The sequence below is a fragment of the Corvus cornix genome, chromosome 3 (assembly GCF_000738735.6).
Source record: "Corvus cornix cornix isolate S_Up_H32 chromosome 3, ASM73873v5, whole genome shotgun sequence".
NCBI lineage: Eukaryota > Metazoa > Chordata > Aves > Passeriformes > Corvidae > Corvus > Corvus cornix.
In genome coordinates this window covers 39,973,922-40,000,429 of record NC_047056.1, presented here as the reverse complement: position 1 = coordinate 40,000,429, position 26,508 = coordinate 39,973,922, and the positions used below count along the sequence as shown (strand labels likewise).

Genomic DNA, 26,508 nt, shown 5'->3' with positions numbered 1-26,508 from the left:
AGAATGTTTAAGATAAAACTTAATTAAGCCCATCTTTAATGCTGAATAATTAAAACTACCATACCTCCAGAGGTCTGGCATGGAGAAATCTATGTTTAGCATAATTTTTGTAATTTCTGACGATTAATCATATTGATTTTTTTTTTAAAGTAGCTACAGAAATATTCAGTCCTCTCTGATCTGTTTGTTGGCCTTAGGGAATCCAGCAAACAGAACAGAAATGCCTTTTCTCACAAAGAGCCTATTGAAATCAGCAGTCTGTTAGGAACTAGATATTGCTTCTAGATTTCCTGTCCAGTGCTCTGGAAGTTTTTCCTCCACATTTCTTCAGAACTGTCCTACAATGCTCGGAACCCTTTAGCCTCCTCCTTCAGCTGACTTCACCAAACTTTAACTCTCTCATATGGGAAAGCCAAGGGCATCTATCCAAGGGAGTATGAAGGGCTGAAGCAAATATTGCCAAACTAGACAGTCTTCTAGTGATTGCAGTGGATCCTGGAACACGCTCTGTGAGTGACTTTTAATAGGAAAAAACCCAAGAAGAATGACTTTCCAGATACAATGCAGGCTGAAACTCTCTGCATGCAGTAACTATTCCTATGGTACTGCAAAATGACAAAGGAGCTGGTGGTAGTAGGCTGCCACTTTTCACTTTCAAGCCCTCACTATGAGCCCATCATACTGTGGTGTGGGTGACTGATAGTCCCCACCATCCTGAAGATATGGAACAGCTTCTGTGAAATGGAAGGAGTGACTCTGATCTTAGTGCTTCTCTCAAAGTGGGAGCAGTTCAGTGGGCCAAAAATATTTCACAGTGAGTGATTATGCAAGCAAGAGTGAAAATAAAATAGCAATTACTCTTTTATCAGATGATAAACAAGAGGTGGAGTTGTATGTGACCTGTTTTCCTACATACTGTTAGCTTCTTGGTTCAAGTTTCACATAAGGACTGACAAAAATGATGGAGAATTTCGAAACGAGGATGGAATAGGAGTTTTGCAACTCTCTTGAGCATATTGGGGCAGTTTCTGTAAAGATCAGTGCAAGTTTAGAAGCCCACAGCTTGTTCAGAGCATCAACCATCAAGATATTTCCAGCTGGACTCCGGTACCTGTTTCCAGGGACGTCTATCATAGCTTCATAATTTCAAAGTACAGGAAGCCACTGGAAAAGGTAAATTGATTTCTTTGAATGCAAGGATATGCAGACTAATGGGCCAGTGATTGGAGGGAGAAACCAGGGCTGCTGCTGGGGGGAAAAGGGGTCAGGGCCAGCTGGTAGAGAAACAATGTCCTGGATGGCTGCATGATTTACAGACACTGGAAAGGGAAAGTGTCTGTTGTGCAGACCTGGGAGAGACTCTCTATGCCCCCAGGAGAAGGCTATGTAGTTTCTTCGTGTTTTGTATTACAGAAAAGGCCATGTAAAAGAGGTAAGCACCTGCCCCAAGCACCTGATCATATCTACTGGGATAGGGAAGAAATTTTATCATCAAAATTTTCTGCAGGATTGTCTATTCTGATTAATTCTAATGGATCTTCTATTTTATCCATAACACCTTTCTCTCATACCAGCTTGTACAGCCCCCTTTTTTAATATTTCACTCTCTAGAGCACCTGCTTGCACTTCTGCTTGGTAGCTCTTGCTCTTACATGCAGTTGTAGTATATTCAGAGAAAGAAAGCAAAAGTGAGTGGAAGAAAGGCTTGCAGAGGAAGAGACTCAGTCTATTTTCCCTTTTAGTGGAGATACCTTTATATAGATATTTACACTGATGGCAAGTGGGTGGTAAATAGGCTGTAAATATTCCCCTTATGTCAGTGTCCAGTCATGGGTGCAACCAATAGACAAAAGAAAGATGGAAGGCATTGGAGGTGAGAACCGCCACATTCCAGGACTTTAAGCAGCCCTGCTCTCTGGGATCAAGCCCTATTCTTCTTATTTCCACAGGCTGATAAATTCATCACAAATCTTAGTGATAGCCTTTCAACAGCAGGGGCATACTGACTGATCACTATAGATATTTTTTTGTGCTAGCTTGATAGTGGACATTAATAGCATGAGCTGCCACCTCTGAACAAAAGAGGAAAGGTGAAAATGTATATGATTTGGGTTGCTGATGGAGTCCCACCCTCCCAGCCCGCATCATGGGTGTGCAAGGAATTTCTCATGCATGCTCATGTGAACAACCAATATGCTCTCAGGCGCTTTCCAGTAAATGGCTCTTAAGACTTCAGAGCCACTGCCATACAAAAGTCCATTGTTCATATGCAGGATCTGCCTCCCTACACATTCATTATAACAGCACAGATCACAACAGTGGCATGTTTATCTTAGCAGGGTGTTAAGTCTTACCAGCTGAGTCACAGTCGCTGGTTTAGGCTAGAAATGGGATTACTGCAGCTATTCCAGAACGTCTAAAATGCCGGACAAGGCACACATACAACGTCTGTGCTCAGGTAACAATTTTAAGAAGGTAGAACGTTACTGGGCTGAGTTTGAACCAGATAAAAGCGTTTTATTATAAGAGAATGAATGCAAGACAGCTCTGGTGGAGAAACAGGGGCATGTTCACAGGCCCCTGTCAGCCTGGAGAGTCTGACTTCCTTGGCTGTCCTCTGTGGGGAGGTTGGCTGCACTACAGGGCAGTGGCTTACCTTCAAAATGCTTGAATTTCTCCCTAGGCTAGAATTAGTGTCTGTGAACACTCTCATAGATGTGTTCATGCATTGAAAACTCCAGCCAAAAGCGATGGAAATCTCAGGAGGTGAGTAACAGTTATGAGAAGTTCAACACTTAAAGGAACTGCTTCTCCAGATCATCAAAATTTATGAGTGAGTCTGGACTGGCATCACATTATCCTATCCTAAATTGAGTCCTGTCTTTATTTTAAAGACAATATTGGTTATTTGGACAGCTGCTTTCAATAGAGCAGACAAGTGTCCTGCAGGGAAAGTCTCTACATGGCCCTAAAGAAAAAAAGTCACAATTTCATTCAAGCCTGTACCCTCTACGATTTTTTCCATTTGGTTCCCTTTCTACCATAAGCTGTTTCCCAACCCAGAAGAAAAGGTGTCTCTTCTCCTCTACCTTAAGGAATAGGAAGTGGAGCTGGAGGAAATGGACCTTGTGAGAAATTAAGAGCAGTGAGGAGAGAGAGAGATCTTACAGCCATTGAGGCTAAGAGTAGTGTAACAATCTGTGAAACGGGAACACTACCTGCAGCTTTCAGGCCACTCCCTTAAGAAAGTCTGCTGGCACTCAGAAGATGAGGTAATAAGGAAGAAACAGAGAGACAAAGGCAGGGTGATGGCTAGGGAACAGCAAAGCAGGAATGAAGGAAGGATGGCATACATCAAGGACATAAAGGAAGATTGAGATAGTTTGGTTTCTCTCGAGAAAGAGGACATCAGCAGGTAGGATTCAGGAAGAAGAGGCATACTGATGTGTATGCGGCTATGCATGCAGAGGGAATCCTAGGAGAAGACATGAAAGGACAGTATCTGTGGATGATTTGCATGGTGGGAGAGGAGCAGTATTTGAAAGGGGAGATGGGAAATAAAGGAAATTTGAAAATAAGATCCAAAATACTGAAGAAGGGAGAAATGTTCAAACCTTTATAGACAAACAGGAGCAACTTCAATTCTTGAGCCTTTGACACAAAAAAAATTATTTTCCTCTAACTTTGTGGGCAAAAAGAGTTCACTGACTGGCAACTCCCTTACAACCCTCTTCCTGGAAGAAAACAGCTTTTCCTGCTTGATCTGTTTAGTTCACTGTTACCTCATATTCAAGTTGTGAGCTTCTCTCAACATGTAACAGATGGTATTTTCCAATGCCCCTGTCAGAAATGGCTGGTCTTTGCAAGACACATCACATTTAGTCACTCCTGCTCCAAATCCAAAATGAGGAGGGCACAAACACAGGTGAAGGAGGAGGAGAAGAAGAAAATAACATGGGCAGGCTTTCACAGCAAGAGAGGAAATGCTGTGTAGGCAGTCATTCCCTCTACAGATAGATTCAAGGGATACTGTGTACTACCAAGGAACTAACCAGTTAAAAGCCTCCTAAGACAGAAAATCCTATGATGAGTATCCTGGGTGTTATGAGGCTTTCTTCTGTTATTGTTAAAATTACTGCTTAAACAATATATTTGACTGGAATAAATAGGGAAATGATAATTATGAAGCAAAAAAGCCCCCAAAGATTAGCCTCTGGTACCGTAATCTTTTGAGCAAATACTGCCCTCATTTACACTGAGAAAATAAACAGGTCAAAACAAATGTAATCACCAGTGGGATAGAGTAATGAATTTAACCAGCCTCTTCCATGTCCCGTGTTTATGACTGTGCTCTGCAAGTAGTTTTCATTTGGTGGCTGCAGTCTTCTGTGTGAAACCTAATCCCCAAATACAGCACACAGCTCCTGAGGCTCACTTAATCTTGGACTGGCAGAAAGAATGAAAGAGGTGTCAAGGGTGATACACAGCAGGCCTGCCGGAGCTTTAGCTGCCTGGTACCAAAGGAAAAGATCCTTGGCTTTATCAGATCTCTTTGGTAAAGACTCTGCACATTCCTAAGGAGGGGCTTGGGACCAGTCAGTTGGATAACCCAAAGCACTGGGCAAGGGATGTGGAACAGGCTGAAATGCCTTTGATCAGTGGAAAGAAGAGAAAAAAAACCTACACACACAAATTACCACTATCTGCCATATGCTTTCTAATATTATGCTGCTGAGAAGATATGACTGAGTTAGGAATTCCTCCAGAGCAGAAGTGCTGATCAGATAACCTGTCCAACACTGCATTTTAAAAATAGTGTCTAGTTAATGCTGATTTTTTTAAGCTTTCTTGTTATGACTGCTAATGTCAAGAAAGAGAACTAAAATAAATAGTGCTCTTTGCACTATTCCTGGTTCTTGCCTGTGCTGGAGTGGGTGAAAATTCTGATTTTGTTTGGGATAAGCATTATTCTTACACATTCTCAATAATTCTTCCGGTTGTTATAGACCTGTGACTGCAAACCCCTAGAATTTTGCAGACTTTTTCTAAGGGGTCCTAACCAGAAACAAGCGTGTTATCACCAGGTGTAAATTTCTTCTGAAATATTGTCACATGAAAATTACAAGGATCCATACACCTGAAAAGATGGGGGAAAGTACCACCAGTTTGGTCTAAGCTCCTTGTAGAGGCTTACAAACACTGCCAAACAAGAGCAACATTGTGATCTCATTCAAAGGGTTCGCATGCTGAGCATAGTAGCCTGTAAAATAAAAAGCCACTATCTAGACTTGCAACATAGAAGTACCAGGAACAATAGAGAATTAAAAGATTATGTTTTCTGCACTATTTCATTCAAGAAGATTATAAGACAAAATAAGAAAATGAAAAGGCACATACTGCAATTTTCTCCAAAGCAGAAACTAGCTGTGATCTTCTCTTAAATATATTAAATGGATTTATGCATTAAAGCTTCCTCCCCTCACCCTCGAATGTCCCCGTGGGAAGCAAAATTGTGCCATCTAGTGGGCTTTAGACCAAGTCTTAGCTGAGCATTCCCAATGGACACTATGGATACCCTATAGACTATCTCCGTAAATCCCCCAATTCGGTGGGAAATTGGTCTGTTTACACTATAGCATGGACATTTTTGGATTCCACTTTGCTCCCAAGTTCAAATCCCTTCTCAGCCACAGCTGCAGGAAGGGTCGGTTCACCCTGCCAGGCTTAGGGGCAGAGGAGGGGAGGGGAAGTTGCTTTTTCATTTATCTGCTCAATCCACTTCTCCTCTTGGCTTCTGCATTGATGAGAAAGATGGGGGGAAATCATTTTCATGAGTATGACTTGGTAAACTTGAAAGACCAAAGCCCCGAGGTTCCCCATGAATGAAGACTCTCCCATTTGCCAAGCAGCCAGCAGCCTTGGGATTCTGTGCTGCACAGTTACGGAGCTGGTGTATGCAGACAGACCTGTGGCACAATGTCATTTCCGAGCACACTTTTGTAACCTTTGTTAAGCAATAGGCCTAATACAGATTTCAGTGCAATGTTTAATCTTTGCCCTTTATGGATTTGTGTATCTTTATGACAGAAAGCGATTTCACAGTTTGCAATTTTTTTCTTCTGTGCTGATCATAGTAGAGAGCCATTTAATGTCTGACTTGAACACTTAAATAGCTGCAACTGTTGCAAAAGACTTACATACCCTGCCAATAAGACATCAGAGATGCCCTTGGGACCGCTGGCTATTGTGTATGTCACAACAGGTGAATGAGTAACAACTCTGGTTTTCAGTACTACTAAAAGTAAAGTTCACTGGCCAGTATCCAAATAATTAACAACTCTCTTCTCTACAAACACAGAAAAAAGTGACCTTTTCCAACAAGGCAAAAGCTGTTTTTCTCCAACTCAAATCAACCCCTGGAATAATTGGATCAGCTTTGCCCACCGGCAGACCTTTTGTCTTCTATGAATCAACATGGAAAGGAATCTTAAGAATGTTTTGGTCATTTCTTTTGGATTTTTACTTCTCTTTACTGCTTACGGAGGACTCCAGAGTCTACAGGTAAGTGGGGCATCTCCCACTAGTTATCAGGACAGTTGGTCTGGAAGGGCATCAGGCCAACTGCTAGTGTGAAACACATCAGTGTTTCCATGGTCTCTGTGAAGAAGGCATGCACAGTATTTTTTGTGAGGTGGGTTAGGACATTAACTTGCTGCAGGTTAATATTCCTCACCCAGATCCACAACATTTACTAAATAGTTTATTCTAGTATTTCTCAAATAGTTTGAATACTTGTGTCATGATACTACTTTAGATCCACAAAACTTGTTTGAATGGAAACAGCAAACAAATTTAACCTGAGATGACTTTTCTCAAAAGAAAATACTGCAAAATGGAAAACAAATTCAAATTCTGGAAAGCTTTTGTTTTGAATATTTCTAAATTGCTCTGATTTTATAATAATTATTATTGTACACCAATGTAAAATAATACCAAATTATGCCAAAATCATTAAGTAATTTAAGTATAAAATAATGCAGTAATAATATAAAGTAATTTCTAGGCTTGTGATATAATGTAATAGCAAAAAATAAATTATTTTTTATTATTTTAAATCAAAGGCAGTTGTGGCTTGTACTGGCATTAACATCCTGAAACATGGTAGGTGAGATGGGCTTCTAGAATGACTTGGACACTCAGGATACCATTAGAGCTCAACTGTTTATCCAAAATAAAAGACTGAGGGTTACTGTTGCTGTCTATGAATGCTTCTGAGTAGATAAACACAAGGCGAAACTTCTCAGACTAGAAGGCTCTGCTGGTCTAATAGAAGACATTCATAAGCAACTTTAGGCAGGATATTAACATACAGTCGTGATCAACTGGATCGGATTTTCCCACTGGAGTGGGAATCTGTGTGCCTTAAAGGTGGAACTTGATACATAACATGATGAACTTGTTTGCAATAACAAGAGGTTGACCTCATTTCGGGAAGAGGTGCCTCCTAGTTCTGTACGTCTCTCTTCTCCTCTCCTTGAACAGCTGTTCTTTGCTGACACTGTCAGATTCTGAACTCAGGGCTGTTCTGCAAAAACTGTCCCAAAACTGGATGGAGATATTATGAGTTGGGGAGACTAATGAGGCAGGAGAAGATAAACCCTAGAAGCTGCAAGTCAGTCCCACCATCTGAAACGGCTGATCAGAGCATGGTGTAACAACACCAAGGTTATGGCTTCAATGCCCATACAGGCCGTTTACTTAAGAGCTGGACTTGATGATCCTGTGGGTCGCTTCCAACTCAGAATATTCTGTGAATATGTGAACCTGTAAGTACTGGACTGTTAAAAATTTTCATAATTCATTTCAATATTCCACTACCCAGAACCCCCCAAAAATGCCCAGAGAGTAACAATCATATGATTTTGGAAGCCTGGCTTCTAATTTTTGGAAGTTGTAGCTGACAAAACCAGGCATGTGACATTTCAAAAATAAGACCTCTGAGATCAGGAAGCCTCTTTGCCTCTTTACAAAACAGCCATTCCAATTCTCAAACACCTTGACACTGTTCTAACAGAGAATGTCCTCACCTCACTGTCCTGCTGCCTGGTCCTCACCAAGGGTGCTGCATGACAGCCACCGGTCCTGCATGGCCAGACTGCACAGCCACTGCAGGCTTTGTAAGTGTTCCATGGAGCCACCAACAGCTTCACTCTACTACAGCGCTCTCCGGTGCCATCCCCTCAGCATCCAGTCCCCATTCCAAAATCATACTGGATCATATCAGCTATTAATCAAAACAATCAAGAAAGCACTGACAAGCAGCACAGAACTGTAGAATGGTTTGGGTTGGAAAGGACCTTAAAGATCATCTCATTCCAACCCTCCTGCCATGGGCAAGGACACCTTCCACTAGACCAGGTTGCTCAATGCCTCATCCAACCTGGCCTCGAACATCTCCAGGGATGGAGTATCCACAAATTCTCTGGGCAACCTGTTCCAGTGCCTCACCACCCTCACAGTAAAGATTTTCTTTCTAAAATCTACCCTAAATCTCTCTTTTAATTTAAAACTGTTGCCCTTCCTAGTCCTATCACTATCTGCCCTTGTGAAAATTCATCTCCCCACTTTTTAATGTCCCCTTTGAGTACTGTAAGGCTGCAGTGAGGTCTTCCTGGAGTCTTCTCTTCTGGGTGAACAATCCCAACTCTCTCAACCTGTCTAGGAGAGGTGCTCCATCCCTCTGATCATCTTCATGGCCCTCTTCTCCAACAGGTCCATGTCCTTCCTGTGCCAGGGACCCCAGAACTGGATGTCCTTCAGATGGGGACTCACCAGAGCAGAGTAGAGGGGGAGAACCACTTCCCTTGACCTGCTGGTCACACTTATTTTGATGCAGCCCAGGATGCAGCTGGCCTTCTGGGCTGTGAGCACACATTGTTGCTCTTGCCCAGCTTTTCATCCACAGAATTCCCAAGTCCTTCCCTGCAGGGCTACTCTCAATGAGTTCTCCCAGTCTGTACTCATGGCTGGGATTGCCCTGACCCAGGTGCAGCACCTTGAATTTGGACTTGTTGAACCTCCATAGGTTCACATGGACTCATTTTTCCAGCTTGTCCAGGTCTCCTAACTTGATCTTCTCATTTCAACTTTCAGAGCATCAAGACAAGAGAAGAACTATTTTGAGCATAAAACTATAAAACCTGGTTAGATCAGTAAAATGTTATTCCTTCTTTGTGAAAATGTGGGTGAATCAATTACTTTCAACTACAAAGGGCTGCTGTGAGCCTATTAGGATATTTGGACCTTGGCCTCTGAAAAACTTAGAAATTATCAGACCTGTAGTTTAAAGCAAAGAACCTTCCACTGTTGCTATGCCAGCTCTTGCAATGCAGATCTGAGGATACTCCTGCCTTAGACAAGCAATGAAGGTCAAGAAAAGAGTTTATCCTTCATTCAGCTTGCTTTCAGAGAGAAACTCAAACAAATAACATCAAATAATCTAAAGAATGTCTTAGCAAAGCTTTGAATCTGAGCAATCCTCACCTGTTTTTATATCATGTTTTCATAAATGGTCTATCATTTTGAGGAAAATTCTAAGTCCATAGGTTTGGGGCTATAGTCCATAGGCTGGTTTGGGGAAATGAGAGAGTAATACCCAGCCCCAGATGCTGTGTCTCTCTATTTCTGCCCAAAGCCACTCTCTGTACACAATAGTAATATGTGCCTGTGATAAAATTTGTCTCAATCACTGTTTTTGTCCATGCAGAGCAGTCTCAACTCAGAAGAAGGCCTGGGTGTTGCATCCCTAAGTGTTCTCTATGCTGCACTCATCCTATCATCCATGTTCCTGCCTCCCATCCTCATCAAGAAGCTGGGCTGCAAGTGGACCATTGCAATCTCTATGTGCTGCTACATCGCGTTCTCCTTAGGGAACTTCTATGCTAGCTGGTACGACTTAAATACTTTAACCCTCTCTGTTGTGTTCAAATAAGTAAGGGCAAAGTTATTTCTTCTTTTTCTTCCCCATTCCTACTCTTACTCTGTGTTGCAGATTAAAAAATTGGATGCAAAAGGTGCTACTTACAACAAACAGAGATAAGTTAAGTCCAGTAGTAGGTGGACCAGAGAGGTGAAAATGTGCAAAGAGTCAGAATGAATGCATCCACTCACCTACCTAAAGCAGCTTCTCTAACTCATGTTTGCAGCAGAGATTCCCCTTTGGGGGAAAAAAATAAATTAGAAGTTTCATTTTAAAGTCAAAAGACTTTTAGGGCTGTTTTTGAACAGGTTGAAGGGAAGACTGTCTTCCAGCTATCTGGTCTGGGAGAAGAGGACCAGAGGAGGAGGCTAGCTCTTGCCTCGAGCTTTCAAAAGGTGGATGAACAACTTCCGCTCTCCAGTGACAGGGGTTGCAACTCTGTGGAGGAAAATTGTCATTATCCATCTTCTGAAGTGCATGTGCAATTTAATTCTCAGTTATGAGAAGTTAAGGCACATGAGCACAGACCTAGCCAGCCTGGCCTAGGCCTAGTCCCTGCACAGAGCTGGATATGCTTGCACACCCTAAACTTCACAAGCCTTTTCTTGATTCCATGTAACAGATTTATTGTATCATACAAAGGATAAATCTATTTCTTTGATGTCTATTTTTGCCTCTGGATCTTTGGGAAAATTATTATTATGCTAATGGATAACAACTATGCTAAATAAAATGTTCTTTGGCAGGTACACACTAATCCCAACCTCTGTGATCCTGGGCTTAGGAGGAGCACCACTCTGGTCTGCCAAATGCACTTACCTCACCATTGCTGGCACTTCATATGCTGAGAAAGCAGGAAAAAATGCAAAAGACATTATCAACCAATACTTTGGGGTCTTCTTTCTGGTGTTTCAGTCTTCTGGCATCTGGGGAAATCTTATCTCATCCTTGATACTTAGCCAATCTTCCACCAAAGGTAAAATGTATTTAAAATTTTGGCACTTTTTTCTATAAACATCAGCTAGTTCTAGATAGATAAGCGGTAAATTTCTGCAGCTGAGCTTTCATAGTCAGTGGAAACAGACACTTCAGATGAGAGTTAGCCCATCTGAGGATAGATGTCTGAAATAAATGAGATTAATTGCTCTCTGAAAGTGTCTATTTTCCATCAAAAATCAGCCATAAAGAGACTTCAGACAAATAGCTAGAAAATAGAACTCTATTGAATTCTGTTTGAATTCTATCCCCATGCTGCAAAGCATAGATAGGCTGCAGAAAGTGACAGTCCTTCACATCTGACTTCTATTAAAAATGGATTAAAACAAAAGGCAAAATACTGAAGCAACCTTCTTGCAAAGCTCGTAGTATTGGGTTAGTTTGCTGTTAAATATTCAAGGTTAGTCAGACTAGTGCTGGTGCTTGCTGAAAATGAGTGCCTTACAGAACTGTCAAGAAGAAATAGCAGTAGCTGTTGGCAGGAGTCCTGTGCTGTATTTCAGGCTCAGACAGCAGATGCCGATGTAGCTTGAAGAAATCACTCAGCAGCAATGCCCTCATTTTCCCATGCATGTAATTGGTGTCAATTTAAAAAGGGCAGTTGTGAAGATAAATTAATATTTGGATGTCTCCTTAGAGATTCAACATGTTGTGGTGTCTTACCATTGCAGTCTCCTGTACATTCCTTATCCTGTCAAAGTCAGAACAGGGTTGACATGGAGAGAGCTCTCCATATACCCTCTACCTTGAGTAGCAAGAAGTTACCTCTCTTCCCTGGCTTAGTTAAGCTGTATGTTCTCTGAAGAGTTCTCAAATAGCTACTAGGTTAAAACTAAATGTCAGGAAGTTGGCATCAGGTTTTAATCTTTGAAGCTTTGGGTTTATGGCAAAGTAGTTGTCCCAAGGTGTGATACTTCAGTAGAATCATGCTTCCTTTAAACACAAGTTACCATAGGTGAAGCACCATTAAAGCAGAACGCTGGCAGACCTTTTCAAGTGCAGTGGAGCCCTGCTGACCTGATCACAGAGCCACATGATATCTCAGGAGGGACTGTCTGTTCTGATTTCACTTGCAGGGCAGAGGCGGTGCTGCAGCTGTGGGGTCTGTACAGACTGCAACCATTTGACTCTCCTCTGCCTCACAGCACACATCAGTTTAGCAAGAGGAATAAAACACTATTTTTTTTTGGTCTTGTAAATCCCTTCCTAGTTTTACGTCCAAGGATGTTCCTCCTAATTTTAAAGACATTCTTATTTTTTTATCTATTGCATAGAATTTAAAAAAATGCTGTGAACAGCTCTCAAAGCCAAAGGCCTTGCACATCTTCACAACAGTGATGAGCAGTTATACAGTAAGTTTCTCTACTGTGCCTTCTCAGTGAGACACAGCTTTAATCTAGAGGGAACTTCTTTTCTGGGGACAGGGGGTAAGAATCTCCTGTCACGCAATGATTTTTTCTCTCCTCTGACACTTGTGCAAAGGCATCCATTCATATTTTCATGTACTTAAAATGTATAATTTCACTGAGAAGTAGGAAAGATATAGCATGTATCTGGAGAATCAAAATGCGTAGAATTCAGACATGTACCTACTCTTGACATATTGCCTGCATCACTGCATCCAGACACAGGAAGACAAAGTTACCCCATATGGTAATACCCCAACTGAACACAGTAATCAGTGTAAATTACAAGAGTCACCCTTTCTCACTCATCAATGTTACAGTTTTAATTCAAGAGAAACAGTGTAAATCCTGCCTTGTAGCTTGCATATGACTAATTGCATGTGCATCTTCATCTTCAGATGATGCAGGAACTGATAAAAACTTGTTTTACACACTTCATCCATGTGACTCACCTTTTGCATACGGTAATTTTGCTGAAGGTCTGTTTGTCCATTTTTTGCTGAAGGTGGTAACCAGTGATTATAATAAGGTAATGATTTTCTTTAAGTTACTGAATTTATCTTATGTTGAACCTAAAGTTGTTTATGAAGCTGGTTAGACGGCTGATTCACATCACAGCAGCTTCTTTGATTGGAAGCAATGAGGAAAAACACAGTAAAAGTAGTTACACAGTAACCTTAATTGAAAAATTACAGATCAACTCTTATTTAAGGAATCAGCCAAGGTGCAGCTGTATTTATATATATTTATTGTGCTTGAACCAGAGACAAATTCTGCAGTGAAAGCACTAAAATAATTGGGGGGGGTTTGGATCATCCTCCTCTAGGAAACAGCTTATTCAGGCTTGCACTTTGGATTAGTATTTATTCTTTACCAAGAGGGTACTGGAGGAAGTGGGCACAGAGTTGTGGTGATGCAGCATGCATGAGTACGTGCATGTGTGTGGCTTTGACTTATGCCCTACAGAGCTACGATAGGACTGAACAAAGCAAAGGTCTTACTCCAAACCCTGCTGAACTGTTCTAGCTTCAAGTGTGTTCTCAGAAAGTTATAAAGCCAGTAGTAAAATAATAAAGTCAGGAAAAGCAGCCTACTTGAAGGACTGCAATACCAGGTAATCATAATTTGAATTTATTAAAAAAAGATGTTTTGAGGTGGTTTCTGTTCCTATAACATATACAGAAATTATCTGGAGAGGGAAAATGAGGGATGGCTGTAAGAACAGAAGTCCATCAGTCCATTGCTGGTGTAAACTAAGGGACCTATTTCATGGGGTATTGTGATTAAGGGGTAAAAATATACACCCAAATTTTGAATACTGAAAATTGAGCTTGGATTCAGATTTCAGCCTCTAACTTTGGTCACTGTCTCCATGTAACCGTTAATTCAGTGTTCAGTCTCTCTTTCGTTTCTGTTAAACCAAATTTTTTTTTGTTAAACTGGGATTCTGAAGTTACATAACTCTAAGCAGGAAAGATTTGAAAACCAGGACCTATCACTGAGCACTGGATTGCTTTCTCCTTAAATCCTTACACATAGTGTGGATTTATCTGATCTCTTCACTGACCTGCCTTTCTTTTGGTTCTTAATTAGTAGAGATCTCAGAAGAAGACCTGGAATGCTGTGGGGCGTACAACTGCCTGACTGATACCACTAACACCACTGGGTCAGCAAAACCCTCCAACTCCTTAATCTACACACTGCTAGGGGTCTACACTGGTGAGTAATCCACAAAATCTTTAATCAGTATCACTGATGGAGAGCCTAGTACTTGTGGAGTCTAGCATGGCTTTGCAGATTAAGTTTCTGACTTTCTCCTTCAATCCAATTTGCTAAAGGAAAATAAGATGTGTGAGAGCTGTAAACAACCCCTTCCTAAATAATTCTAATGCTTTATGCCAGAGCTGTATCATTTTTATCTAAAGGAGAAAGATATTATTTACATTTTTCACCTGGAATAAAGCTGAAGCCCACTGTGATGACCCAAATTTCAGCCAGGTAGTGTCATATCTCTCATTTGGTAACTACAGCTGCTACAGACCTTCCTTGCATGAGTCTAGAAAAGAATTAAAGACAGGGAAGCTGATGCCATTAAAAGACAAAAACAGATATACAAGGATTCACTGAGTGAGGAAAGTTCCAAAAACTATCCCACTCAAAAGAAGTTATTCTCTGGATAAAGGAAAGTATCTGGCAATATGCACCTTAGCTCGGTCAAAATATCTTTGCAGTCTCTGGACATAGATGTACTCTCTGTGCTGAGACTGAAGTATGGAATTTGCCATACACTCCAACAGAGTGTGTACGATCCAGGCAGAGCCAGCTCTCAGTGCACAAGGGCATTGCAGCAAACCCTTCCTCTGTTCCCAGCCTCCACTCCTAATTGGTGGGAAAATGAAAAGAATATCCCCCCACTCTCCTCCCAGAGTGTACTGGAGCTGATTACTTTTGCCTAAAGGCATGTTTGTCTGTAAAGTTTAAATTTAAATTTGATGACTAACATATACAGCACTCCCTTAGGCTTTGTGCATGCAAAATGAATGCAGCCCTGCTGTCTACTGACCCCGCGTCAGTGGGGTTTCATTTTTCTTTCAAGCTCTTAATAAAATATACGCCTTTTCCTACCTCAAGGGAAAGTAAATAGCTAAATATTTCATTCACAGACATTTTGTAATGTGTCCTCTATTTGGTGGCTGAATACATATTTTGCCCAGCTTGGGTGGAGGCAATAATGGATAAGTCTTCTGCTGTTTAGCTTTCTCAAGAACAGTGAATGTTTCTATTTATGCTCATATCAACCACTATTAAGCCATGCCATTATCTCCAAAAATTGCTCTTGATTCATTTAACATATTTATTAGATATATTTTTCCTGAAAATGTGGATGCTCTACTCTCACCCATTTAAGTCCAGAAATTAGCCCATAAGTACTAATAAACACATTGGCAGAACCAATAATGACTTGAATCATGAAGGGTTTACAGCTCAGCCACAGTGGGGAACCAGGACACTGGAGAATACAATTTCATTCTAGGAGACAGATGAAAAATAATGAGCAATAAAAAAATGAGGTCATTTATTGTAAATCCGCTGATGTATTTGGATATTAAAAGTTCACAGGAGAGAAAATATCCATACGCATAACACACGAGCACATTAAACAAGCAAAGTGGATGGAAAGAGGTGCCCGGTTCTCATCTTACTCTGATCTGTAGTTGTTTCCATGGATGGAATTCTAGTCAGCATAAGCGAGGAAACATTATCATACCCTGCATCCATAATGAAGCAATCAGTTGTTAATCTATGGCTGTCTCATGTATATTATGAGACATGGTAATCTTCTTGATAACATGAAAAAACTTGTTTTGATTCACTATACAAGCAACAAATCGGGACTGATACTTTTATAGTCATTTTCTGATTAACTACTCTCTATATTCTTTTATATGCTGCTTCTGCTAGGAAATTATGGGTTTAAAGATATAACTTCCATCTTTTTCAAGTTGGCTAGAGCTGCTCACTATCACCTTCAAAACAGCACATATTCCATGCCCAAAGCATGGTTCTGAGCTGAAAAAAAAAAGGCGCAACATACACTGGGTTTCAAGACAGCATTTATTTTTCTTTCCATGTATTTGAAAGAAGATCCCTGCTAGCCATGAAAACCTTGGCACTGGAAGTGAATACTCCTCTCTCTTGTTGATTTAAAACCTTCTGATAGCTCCCGGGGGAGCTGTTTCTGGCCAGCTCCTATCCCCGTGCCCCTGGATTGCGCTGGAAGGGTGAGCCATCGCCCTCTGCGGCCGTGCAGCTGGCCCAGCGGCTGTCACAACAGGCCAGCCACAGCTAAGCTGAGGGGATTTGCAAGTGCACAGCTGTATGCAGAAGATGTGAATGTAGATCCAGCCTTCTTGTTTATACAGAAATGGCCTTTACACTGAAGCGGAATCAGAGGCATCTGCCAAAATATCCCACAGAGAGCTAAGCACCAAGTCAGAACAATAACAGCAGCAAGCGACTTCCCATCATTCTTCCAGCATTCCTCAGTTTTTCATGAATTTTTGTTTTGTTGTTTTTTTTTTTTTTTTTGCAGCTAGTGGTGTGCTAGCTGTGTTGCTGGTTATTATATTTCTGGACCAGATCAAATCTGACCAAGCAGAGACTGAGAAAGGAAAACTAGAGGCACCATCCTTTTGGTCTACGTTCCTAGCAACTTTCCGGCATCTTAAAGATAAAAGACAGTGTCTTCTAATCCCTCTGACAATGTACAGTGGGTTTGAACAGGGATTTCTTTCTGGTGACTACACAAAGGTGTGGATGTAAATGAAAGCCTATTTCTGTCTGATTTTTTTGTGCTGTTGTGTCTTGCTATTGCATCTGATCTATATTTACTTGTCAAAAGAAGATGTTTTTAATGGTGATTTGTGGATTGCAAAATTACTGCTTACTTCTACACGAATGAACTCTGAGTGACATCTTCAAACAGGAGAGGCCAGCAGTAAATATGTCCCTTGGAACTGCCTCAAAAAGAATGCAGTAGAGAGCTTAATTTACCAGTGGAGGCCACAGCAGAGAGCTACAGGTTCAAACTCTTCACCTTGTTGTAAATAACAAACTGGGAGAAAAGCCAGAAGCCAGCAAAGCTTTTGTATGTTCCTTCCTTCTGGTTTCCCTGGAGTTTGTATAAGTGCAAGTCAGCACACATTCCACATATTTTATTTTGACAACCTTTACAGTAAGAGGGCAAGTCCTCAACATGGCTGGCTGAAAGCCCTCACCAGTCACTAGTCCAACAGGTCCAGACCCTGATGGATTGCAATTATTAAAACCACCTCTGCTCCTCCACTTTCTCAACAAACCTAGACACACAGCAGGTGTGTTCTCCAGGCATTTGTTGAGAAAGCCTCTAAACAAAAAAGCAACCATCCTGAGCTGCTTCTTCCATGCTTAAGGCTTTCAAACCTTGTATATAAATCAGATGGAAGAGTGCACTTGTTGCTGTGTTGGAACGGATTGAAAGGGGCACTCTGTGGCCACCTCCACTGGTCATATGCTCTTACAGATGAGGTCCTCTTCATTTTTTGGGAGCTGCTCTGTAATGACCATAGTGTCAGCTGTCTGATGAAAAAGGACATCTCTTGGGCTATGATGGGAAGGGCAGAAAATTCCTAATGCTACTTCCAGGAGTTTTATTCGTATAGCAAGCAGTGCTCAGATTTGTTCTGCTTGTTATTCCTCTGTTTGCATGGCATCAGTCTGATTGGGAAATGGGTTAGGAATGTTGCTGCTGAAGGCCAACTATGTCAATATACCAGAGACTTGTCAGCAAACTCTCTAGCTGTGCTCTTTTGATCTCGTCCATGCTGGATATTTACCAAATACTCAGGCTAAGACCCTTGAACCTTAGCTCTATACTTTCACCAAAGAAAATGTGGCCCTACTGTCCCTTCTCTTCCAGGTATATGTGACCTGTGCCCTGGGGATACAGTACGTTGGCTATGTGATGATCTGCTTTGCAGCTGTAAATTCCCTCTGCTCTCTGCTCTTCGGAAAGATCTCCCAGTTTACGGGTAGAAAACTTCTATTTGCATTAGGTATGTAAAGGTTACTTGAATGACTGATCACCATAAGTAATCAGATATTACACTACTCCACTACTCCACCCTTTGCGCATACAAAGGGATAGCTTGCTGTCAGCTATCAACTAAAACCAAAGTCAGTCTGGAGGCAAACTTCACAAAATTCATTCACAGGAAGAGAGGCAGCTCAGCTCACAGTTAAGCACTGTATTGCTGTCTTTGCCTTACATCACTTTGCTGGTGATGTAAGTTCAGCCTGCTTTTGGGGCACTATCTATGCAGAAAGTACCCTATAGCTTTGATGCTTTATAGCTCTAATGCAGCCAGTGGCAAATCATCTTACAATGCAGATGTTGAGACTTGCACTACAATAAGAAGGATTTCTCCACTGGGCTGAAACCTCCTCACCCTTATGGAGTGAAAGCAAATCACTGTTGACCTGAGTCTCATAGAATGACAAACTTGGAAATTTGAGCAAAATTTCAGGAAAATTTTTAGAGGTTGGCCTGTTGTCCTTTTTAATACTTGTTCTATAGGGGGGAAAATAGAAGAAAGTCATGTGTCAGGATAGAATAACTTAAGGGCTTGTGTATGGGACAGTAATTTTCACATTGCCTTGAGAAGAGATTTGCATATTTAAGAACACCTCCCTCTCCAGAGAACATTATTCCAGTGAGTAACAGAGTATTGGAGGCATAAAAAAAATACCAAGAAATATTTCTTTTGTGCCTCTATATGCCCTATGCATGCTGAAGTGGACTAATGCCTTATTTCCACTATGCAATAATTTGTATTATTAGAAATATCACTGAATGGATCGCTATGCATCAAGACATTCTAGGCATTTTCTCCACAAGAAATTTTAAACCTGGACAAGGAAGAAGAAATTTAGAGCCCTTTCTGCTACATTCACTAGCTCAAAGATTCTTCTGTCTGTTCTAGGTGTGTGTCTCAGTCTATGAAACTCAGATTTAAAAAAACCCAAACCACCTAATAGTGACAATATGCAATTAAATCTCCCCCAAAACTGTAGTATTAGAAATGGAAGACCTCTGAATCTCTCATTTCTGTTTAGTGGTCTTTGTACTCAGCCTGTGAAGGTACACCCATGGGGGGAGGAATCTGTGACTCGTTTACAAACCACTTTTTAAAAGAAAGACCCAAAGCCACCAGACCCTCTAGAAATCCTTAACTGACCCCTCTGGCACTGAAAGGAAACCTCATTTAAGGACAAGGCAGGGAGAGCAGAAAGATGTTTGCTCTGCCTTTCCACACGCCTCACACGGTGACTGCAAGCCTTCCAGAAGCTCCTTCTCCTACTCAGTGGTTCATGTGCTTTGGGCTAACAACCATATCAGCTCTGAGGATCTCTCAGCTCAGGACACTGCTCAGAATTATGAATTAGAGACTGTCAAAAGCCTGCATTGTCTTGTATTTCATGTGATATTAACTCAGTCAGCACAAAGCTCAATGAACCAGAAAGATTTAAAGATTGTCTTGTGCTCTTGTTGGGGATAGAATGAAAAAGTGTTATCTACCACTATCTGTTCTGATTATAAGTGCATCTATATTTCTCTTATTTTTTTCTTTCTAAATCAACAGCCACAGTTACGAACACAGCTTGTATAATAGCACTACTGCTGTGGAAACCTCATCCCAAGCAGCTTGCTGTGTTTTTTGTATTCCCTGCTCTTTGGGGCCTATCTGATGCTGTTTGGCAAACACAAACTAATGGTAAGTCCTGGTGACAATGAAATGTATTCTCTTGAGATAGAAAAATCTGCATGTTTGCATCTATGAAACAATGCTGCATAAAAATGGTAATGGCTTTAAGACAGATTCTAAAAGATATATGTTAAGTCATTGGAAAGCAGAAGAAATAGAACAAGTTGGGAGTAAGAAAGCAAAGTACTCATTAAACCAATTTTTCCAAGATAAAGAGAGAAGAATACTGCAGAACATGATAACAAGTATTCAGAATAAATATTCTGGAGGAGTATAAGTATTTAAAAGAAATTTAGAAACTACAAAGAATTGTACATTTAATCTGTCTTTTGCAATAAAGGAGAGCACTCTGGATAAAAAATAGCTCAAAGCTCGGCAACAAAAGAAGAAGGAAATTGTCTGTTAGGAGTTATTGGAAAAAAATTGTAGGAGAAAAATGGAGAAAGCAACATTATGCAGCCAAGTAACTTCATACAGCTCTGGTTTATTCCATTTCAAAACTCATAATCCAATGTGATAAGGCATAAGAAGGCAATAAAAAGGAACAAGGTTATGGGAAAGTTCTGCTTGAAGGAAGATAACAAACTAGAACTCTATCCTGGACAAGTGGTAAGTATGGAAAGCAATCAGTAAGGTAATTAATTATATGGAGAAGGGGACTTGAAATTCACTATTTCTGTTGATAACAGAACTAGTGGCACCAGATAAAGTTATCAGGCAGAAGCCTTTATAGAAATCAAAATAAATAGTATTTCTTACACAATGCATAATCAAAGTATGGAATTCATTGCCAAAAATTTAAGCTGGAATTGCATCACTTCAGGGGAAAGTGGATTTTGGGACTACTAAAGGGTGGTGATTCAGTGGAAATCTCCAACTCAGAACATTCTTTGATTGCCAGAGTCAGGAGGACTTTGCAGGGAAATATAACTGTATACTTGCCTTGTTTCTTACACCCTTGTCCCAGGAGTCTGTTACTGAAAGGATGCCATTGGACTCTTAATCTGATGCATGAGGTTTATTCTAACAATCTTTTATGTTCTGCTTTGCAACACAGTGCAATTTATTATTATGTACTGACAGTTCAGATAATGAGCTGATACAAACAAATTTCTGTAAGGGATTGTTTAAACCCATCCCTTAATGAAAACTAGAGACAATTCTTTTATGGAGGCTAAAGCCAGACTCTCGAGTGCTCGAGAGGGCAAGAAAGAGCGATAGTCTGTTATGACTTGAAGCAAAATCTACTCATGACTGTCAGTCACAGTGTTTTAAAATAAATTCCATAGCCTGGGTCAGTAAGGCAGTTAAATGGTCTCACACCCGCACCCGTATTTTACCTCTTATTTCGTGAATACTGTTTTCCTCTATCCCAAGTTCATACTTGGCAGATGCCACAGGAATATGCATGTGGCAGGACTAGCTCCTCTGAGCACACAGCAGGTTATGTGTCTAGGCCTTCCTTCCTCTGATCCCTTTGGTTGTTTCAGGGGCTTAGAAGATTTCACCCACTAGATAAAGTGTCATGTTTCTCTTGGAGAGCCAGAGGGAAAACATGGCAGTCCATTGCCTGGCACTGACAGTGATCTCCTTTCAAGCACATGTGGAGTCCCTGCCTCTACACACAAGGGAGTGACCAGCCACCATCCTTCTCTGCCCCTGCAGCAGCTCCAGACCATATCCCCTAGAGGAGAGCTAGAACATACATCAAGAGACACCCTCTCATCATCTCACATCCTAGCCCAGAGCCTTGTGCCTTAGGTAAAAATTTTAAGTCAGTGGTCTTGATACTCAGAGTCATGGAAGGACAACACCAGCGAGGATTTGCTCTCTCTGAAGTAAAGCTGTTCATTCATTACCTGCTTCTTCAGCCACAGTCTTTCTGACTGCTCTGCAAGCTTCTTCCTAACACTCTTGAGAACCATATCTTAGTCTTCCACTGGGATAAAGGACCTGTCCTTTATCCTGTTTCTATCTTGTCCAGAAAGCCTTGTCCTCAGATACTGTGCTTCTTTCAGAATCACAGACAGGTTAGGGTTGGAAGGGACCCTTGGACTTCAGATGGTTCAACCCCCTTGCTCAAGCAGAGCCACCCAAGCACAGGACCATGTCCAGAGAGCTTTTGATTTTTTCCAGAGAAGGAGACTCCACACCCTCTCTGGTCAACCTGTGCCAGGGCGCAGTCACCCTCACAGTAAAAAAATTTTTCCTGATGTTCAGAGGAAACCTCCTGTACTTCAGTTTGTGCCCATCACCTCTTGTGCACTTTTCTTGGACACTGCTGCAAAGAGCTGGGCTTTGTACCCTCTCTTCTAGGATTTACATGCCTTTGAGATGTCCTTGAGGAGCATGTTTCGTCTGTTAGGTCCCTGCACAACTGACAAAAATGAATCTGAGGCCCACATTAGGGAGAAAAGGGGTAAGTACAGAGGACCTAAGTGTTAGAGAAGGTGACTGGGAAGTGGCCGCAGTTTCCAAACCCCCAGATGAGGCAAAGGCAGCGGAAAATGCTTCATGCTTACTTGAGGGCAAGTGAACTCTGCAGCTATGTGACAGGATTAATCTCTATTTACAGCACTGTATCAGGTCATCTCCATTCTTATATTCCTGCAGGATACTTGTGAAAATTCCACATTTGTGTTAGCTTGGAAAAAAACACCCAAATGTTCTTTTTCCTTGCATAGCATCTTTTTTCGGTCTGTACCTTACTCAGCTGTTTCACAGCTCCCATTTATAAAATTATACAAAGTTTGCTTTGTCACATTGTCACAGTGAAACATCAAGTGATGACATGAAACCTTGATAGAGATGTGCAGTGACATTACCCCACAATGCTGCATCCCAGAATAGGCTCTTCAGTTTGACATACCCACATAGGACTAAATCTATTCTCCCCTTCAAAAGTTTTATACAGATATGCATAACATGAAAAATTCCCAGCAACAAAGATTATGAGGTGAGATATGACCTCCAAAATAACACTGGGGGCAAAGGACTGAGGTCCTTCCTTTGCTAAGCTCCCATGAGTGCTGCTTGGGCCTCAGTAGATTAACCAGTGAATACATAAATGGCATTGTGCCACATACTTAAAGCATTCTTTGTGCTGCTGTGGATATTTAATACTCGAGTACCCCCTAGAGGATATGTAGGCTCATGGTGGATGAGTCACTTCGTCTTACAAAGATTTCCTGACGCAGTTGTGCTCATGTGTGGACGCTCTCACTTATTTCCAATGAAAGCTACTTCATTTCAGAGCATGTAGTGCCCTTTCTTACCTAACTTGAGCACAGATGCTGGTATTACCCACTGACAAAAATTGCGCTTGAGGCGTAACAACTGAGGCGTAACAATTGTGTGGCACAGAGCTATCAGGTGGACTACAATAACACCAAGTTCTTTCCAGGCTGACTTGTGTCTTTAGAAAGGATATGAATGAGTCTAAAGAGTTTATAGAACTGGACTCAAATAATTTCCAGCAATCCTGTTATGTACCCATGCCTACTAGTACCAGGGGAAAAAAAGCAGGTAGTGGTAAAAAACCAGGATAATTTCCATGGAAGTGAACCATAAAATTTCAGAACTAGCAGCCTCTCCACTCATTCAGCCCAGAAGGTCCTGCTCATTTAGGGAATTTGCTTCAAAATAGCAAACATACCAGCTGAGAACCAAAATCTTTACACATAGAACTGTCATGGCATCAGCAACCTTCCTATATTAAACTTCCTTTATTACTTCACTAATATCTTCCCAGAAGATAAGACTAAGGATATCAGGAAATTAGTATGAACAACTTGTACTTGTTCATATATTAGGCAAAACTATGAAGGACTATCATATCTACACTCCACTCAGCTAGTTTAATGAACTAAGTACGTCCTGTGATGCACTTGTCCAGATTTTCCATCCTGATTAAATTGAAACAGTTCAGTAAACATCCTCTTGCAGTCATCAGGATACAGTAAGCTTTTACATACAGATGAAGTCTCCTCCTACTCAACAAAACTGAAGGGATAGTTGAGTCTACTCAGGTTTTCAAAGAACTTTGGATTCCTCTTTGCCTTTTGGCTGAATGTACATGTTTCAAACAGACGTGTTGTTAGACAAGTGGACGAAAAGAGTCAAAGTTCATGATATTCTTCTCCTTCCCTCCATGCACACCACGTCTGAGTCCAAGGAAATGCCCTGTTCTTTATCACCGCTGGTGCTAGCTCAGCACCCAGAGGAAAGCAAACTCTCTCTACCCTTCCCTGTGTGCTTCACTAGTCAGACCTGGAGGCTGGGAATCCCTCCCAGCATCTCAGTTTTGGGTGTGCAACTGACTGAACTCAGTGGGAGCTTCCCAGTGAACACAACGGCATTAGGATAATCAGCTGAAGTGAGTCTCTATATCAAGCAAGTTTTCCAGTTGCTGCCTGGAAGTTCAGTATGAATCAAGGATATTCTATTTGCCAACCCGTCCAGGAGCTGAAAATTTGAAAACCTGGTTGGTTCAGAGAGACGTGTCTTCTCTGCATACTATCTGGGCCCATGTTGTCCCTAGTCAAAACCACCTGCTGTGTGAAAGCCTGTAAGGATTTGGTATGATCTTCTCAACAGTTATACGTGGAGAATCTACAATGTCAAGGCCACATTTGGACATCTCTTTCTCCTTACTTACTTGTTCATCAGTGCAAGAACCTTGACTTTTGTAGCTAATAATTTGAAAAATAAACTTCCTGCCATCTTACTTCAGTAGACCCCATCCTTCCTTCCTTCCTCACATTTTCGTTCTCCTTTTCTCTGGTATTCTCTATTTTGTCATCTTTGCTCTGTTATTTCATGTTATAATTCACAGAAGCACCAATTTTTTAAGACAAAGCTTGTATTTTCCTTTCTCTGACATTTACAAGGCAGGGTCTGTCTTGCCCATTGTGGTCTACTTATTCCCTTTTCAGAAAATCCATGGTTGCAGACTTAATCTTCACAAGACATGTTTTCTCTTCCTTTTTTCCTTTCTTCCAGGACTCTATGGCATTTTATTTGAAAAGCACAAGGAGGCTGCCTTTGCAAATTACCGTCTCTGGGAATCACTTGGATTTGTCATCGCCTTTGGTTACAGCACCAAATTGCAAGCCTACATCAAACTGTACATTTTATTGTCTGTGCTTGTGCTGTCCATGGTGACGTATGGAGCAGTGGAATACCTCGAGGCTAAGAGCTCCCCTGGGACACCTACTGCTACAAAGAAGGAAAATGAAAGACCCCCCTCCCAGGAAACATGCATGTAATCCAAGAGGTTCAGAGTGATGGAGGCAAAGCAAACTGGCCAGCTCCTTACAGGCATGTCTCCAAGGGCGTTCCAGTGTCTACTGTATCCAGAAAGATGGTAAAGGAACAGATTTCAAGGCCATTATAATGCAAATATCTTAGGGGTAAAAATCTCCTTTGACATTTCACCTTTATAAGGGAAGATTGTCTGACTTCACCCTTTCATGCAGATGACCAACTGAATGTTTCTTCTTTTTATTTTAATAAATAAAGTCTTAATAAATGTAAACAAGATTCCTAAAGTCCTCACATTTTTGTTTCTGTGGATAAGACCTGGTATAGCTTTACAATCAAACCACATGTGGAATGAGAGGAGCAGCTGGGGTTGTTCAGTTGATTGCAGACAACACACATCACGTCATTGAACCATTAATTATAAAGATTTATGTTGGTTTTGTGCTGCATTCTTTAACACCTGCTATGAATAACATCAACCTATAAACTGGCTATATCTGCAGTTCGTATCAGCACACCACAGAATCAACCAACCACTGAGTCAGCAGACAGCTGTGAATCTGCCCATGTCATCCCTCTATCCCAGCACCCTTTTTCTTTTGATTTTCCTGTCTCCAATTCTTCTGTCATGACTTACAGCAACTTCTTTCTAAAAGAGATGCCTTCTATGAGACACAGTACTTCAGTGATGATGACCTTCCCCCGCTTTCCCATCCAGGGACAGAGCTGTTTTCTAGATGAGCAGCCAGGACATGGGGAACCTAGCCATGAGGAAGGTGCAGGTGACAGTGCAAGTCACAGAGAGATAGGGAGAAAAGGAGGATGGGCCTACAAGTCCTTGAGACCTGTATGTATCCTGCAGTGGCTCATCTCATTTCAACTTCTCTTTAGTTTTACCAAGATACGGATTTTTGTGTTTTTACTGCAAAGAGAAGAGTGTTACAGTGCAGTTACTGTGCAGTGTCCCTGCATCTTAATGAGAGAGCAATGTACAGACATCATGTTCATTACTGGTAATGCATCTCTGTGTGAGGCAGAGAGCATCAAAGGAATTGCAGACAAGCGGTCTTCATGTCCGAGATTAGTGCTGCCTCTGGAAATAAACTACATATAGCTAGTTAAGCTGTTGCCTGCCATGGAGATAACACTTGAAACTTCTTCCTCTCTGTTACTAACCACAGCAGGAGGATGAGGCACCACTCAGTGTGACAAAAATGACAAAATTTGTGCGACAAAAATCCCCAAATTGTCTTTTAAATAGCAGCAAACTTCATGCTACTTTGCTGTCTCTCTTATATTTCTTGTTCCCAAGCATCTGGACTCCCCTTCAGACTTCACGTGTGTTGATTCATTGCTTTTCAAATGATGAGCTTTTTTCCAGATCTCATACAATTTAGTAAAATTCATTATGTCTTTCAGAAAAGAAGGTGACAGGTGCACTCCCTCAGTGCACTCCCAGATGCAGCTTTCTCTTGCACCTTTGCCCTGTCAGCTCAAAGGCAGGCTGTTGATCTCTCTGTTGGAAATACAAATGGCAAAACTATTGTGGCTGCAGAATCCT

General features: G+C 41.3%; 1 protein-coding gene across 2 annotated transcripts; it reads left to right on the top strand.

The window, feature by feature from the left end:
• Positions 1-945: 945 nt before the first annotated feature.
• On the top strand, positions 946-25,226 carry UNC93A (unc-93 homolog A). 2 transcript variants are annotated; one of them, XM_019281168.2, is made up of 9 exons: positions 946-1,173; positions 6,359-6,561; positions 9,767-9,948; positions 10,726-10,955; positions 13,978-14,100; positions 16,475-16,692; positions 17,840-17,975; positions 19,563-19,694; positions 24,687-25,226. In XM_019281168.2, the coding sequence occupies exons 2-9, from the start codon at positions 6,475-6,477 to the stop codon at positions 24,950-24,952; spliced, it is 1,374 nt and encodes a 457-aa protein (XP_019136713.1). In that variant the 5' UTR covers positions 946-1,173; positions 6,359-6,474; the 3' UTR covers positions 24,953-25,226. The 2 variants fall into 2 exon arrangements, with proteins under 2 accessions (XP_019136713.1, XP_019136712.1); XM_019281167.2 differs by having other exon boundaries at positions 948-1,173; positions 13,975-14,100.
• Positions 25,227-26,508: the final 1,282 nt, after the last annotated feature.

Coding starts and splice junctions, on each gene's coding strand:
- UNC93A (XM_019281167.2), top strand. CDS start 6,475: ATGGAAAGGAATCTTAAGAATGTTTTGGTCATTTCTTTTGGATTTTTA. Junction 6,562..9,766: donor GAGGACTCCAGAGTCTACAG/GTAAGTGGGGCA, acceptor TTGTCCATGCAG/AGCAGTCTCAACTCAGAAGA. Junction 16,693..17,839: donor TTTCTGGTGACTACACAAAG/GTGTGGATGTAA, acceptor CTTCTCTTCCAG/GTATATGTGACCTGTGCCCT.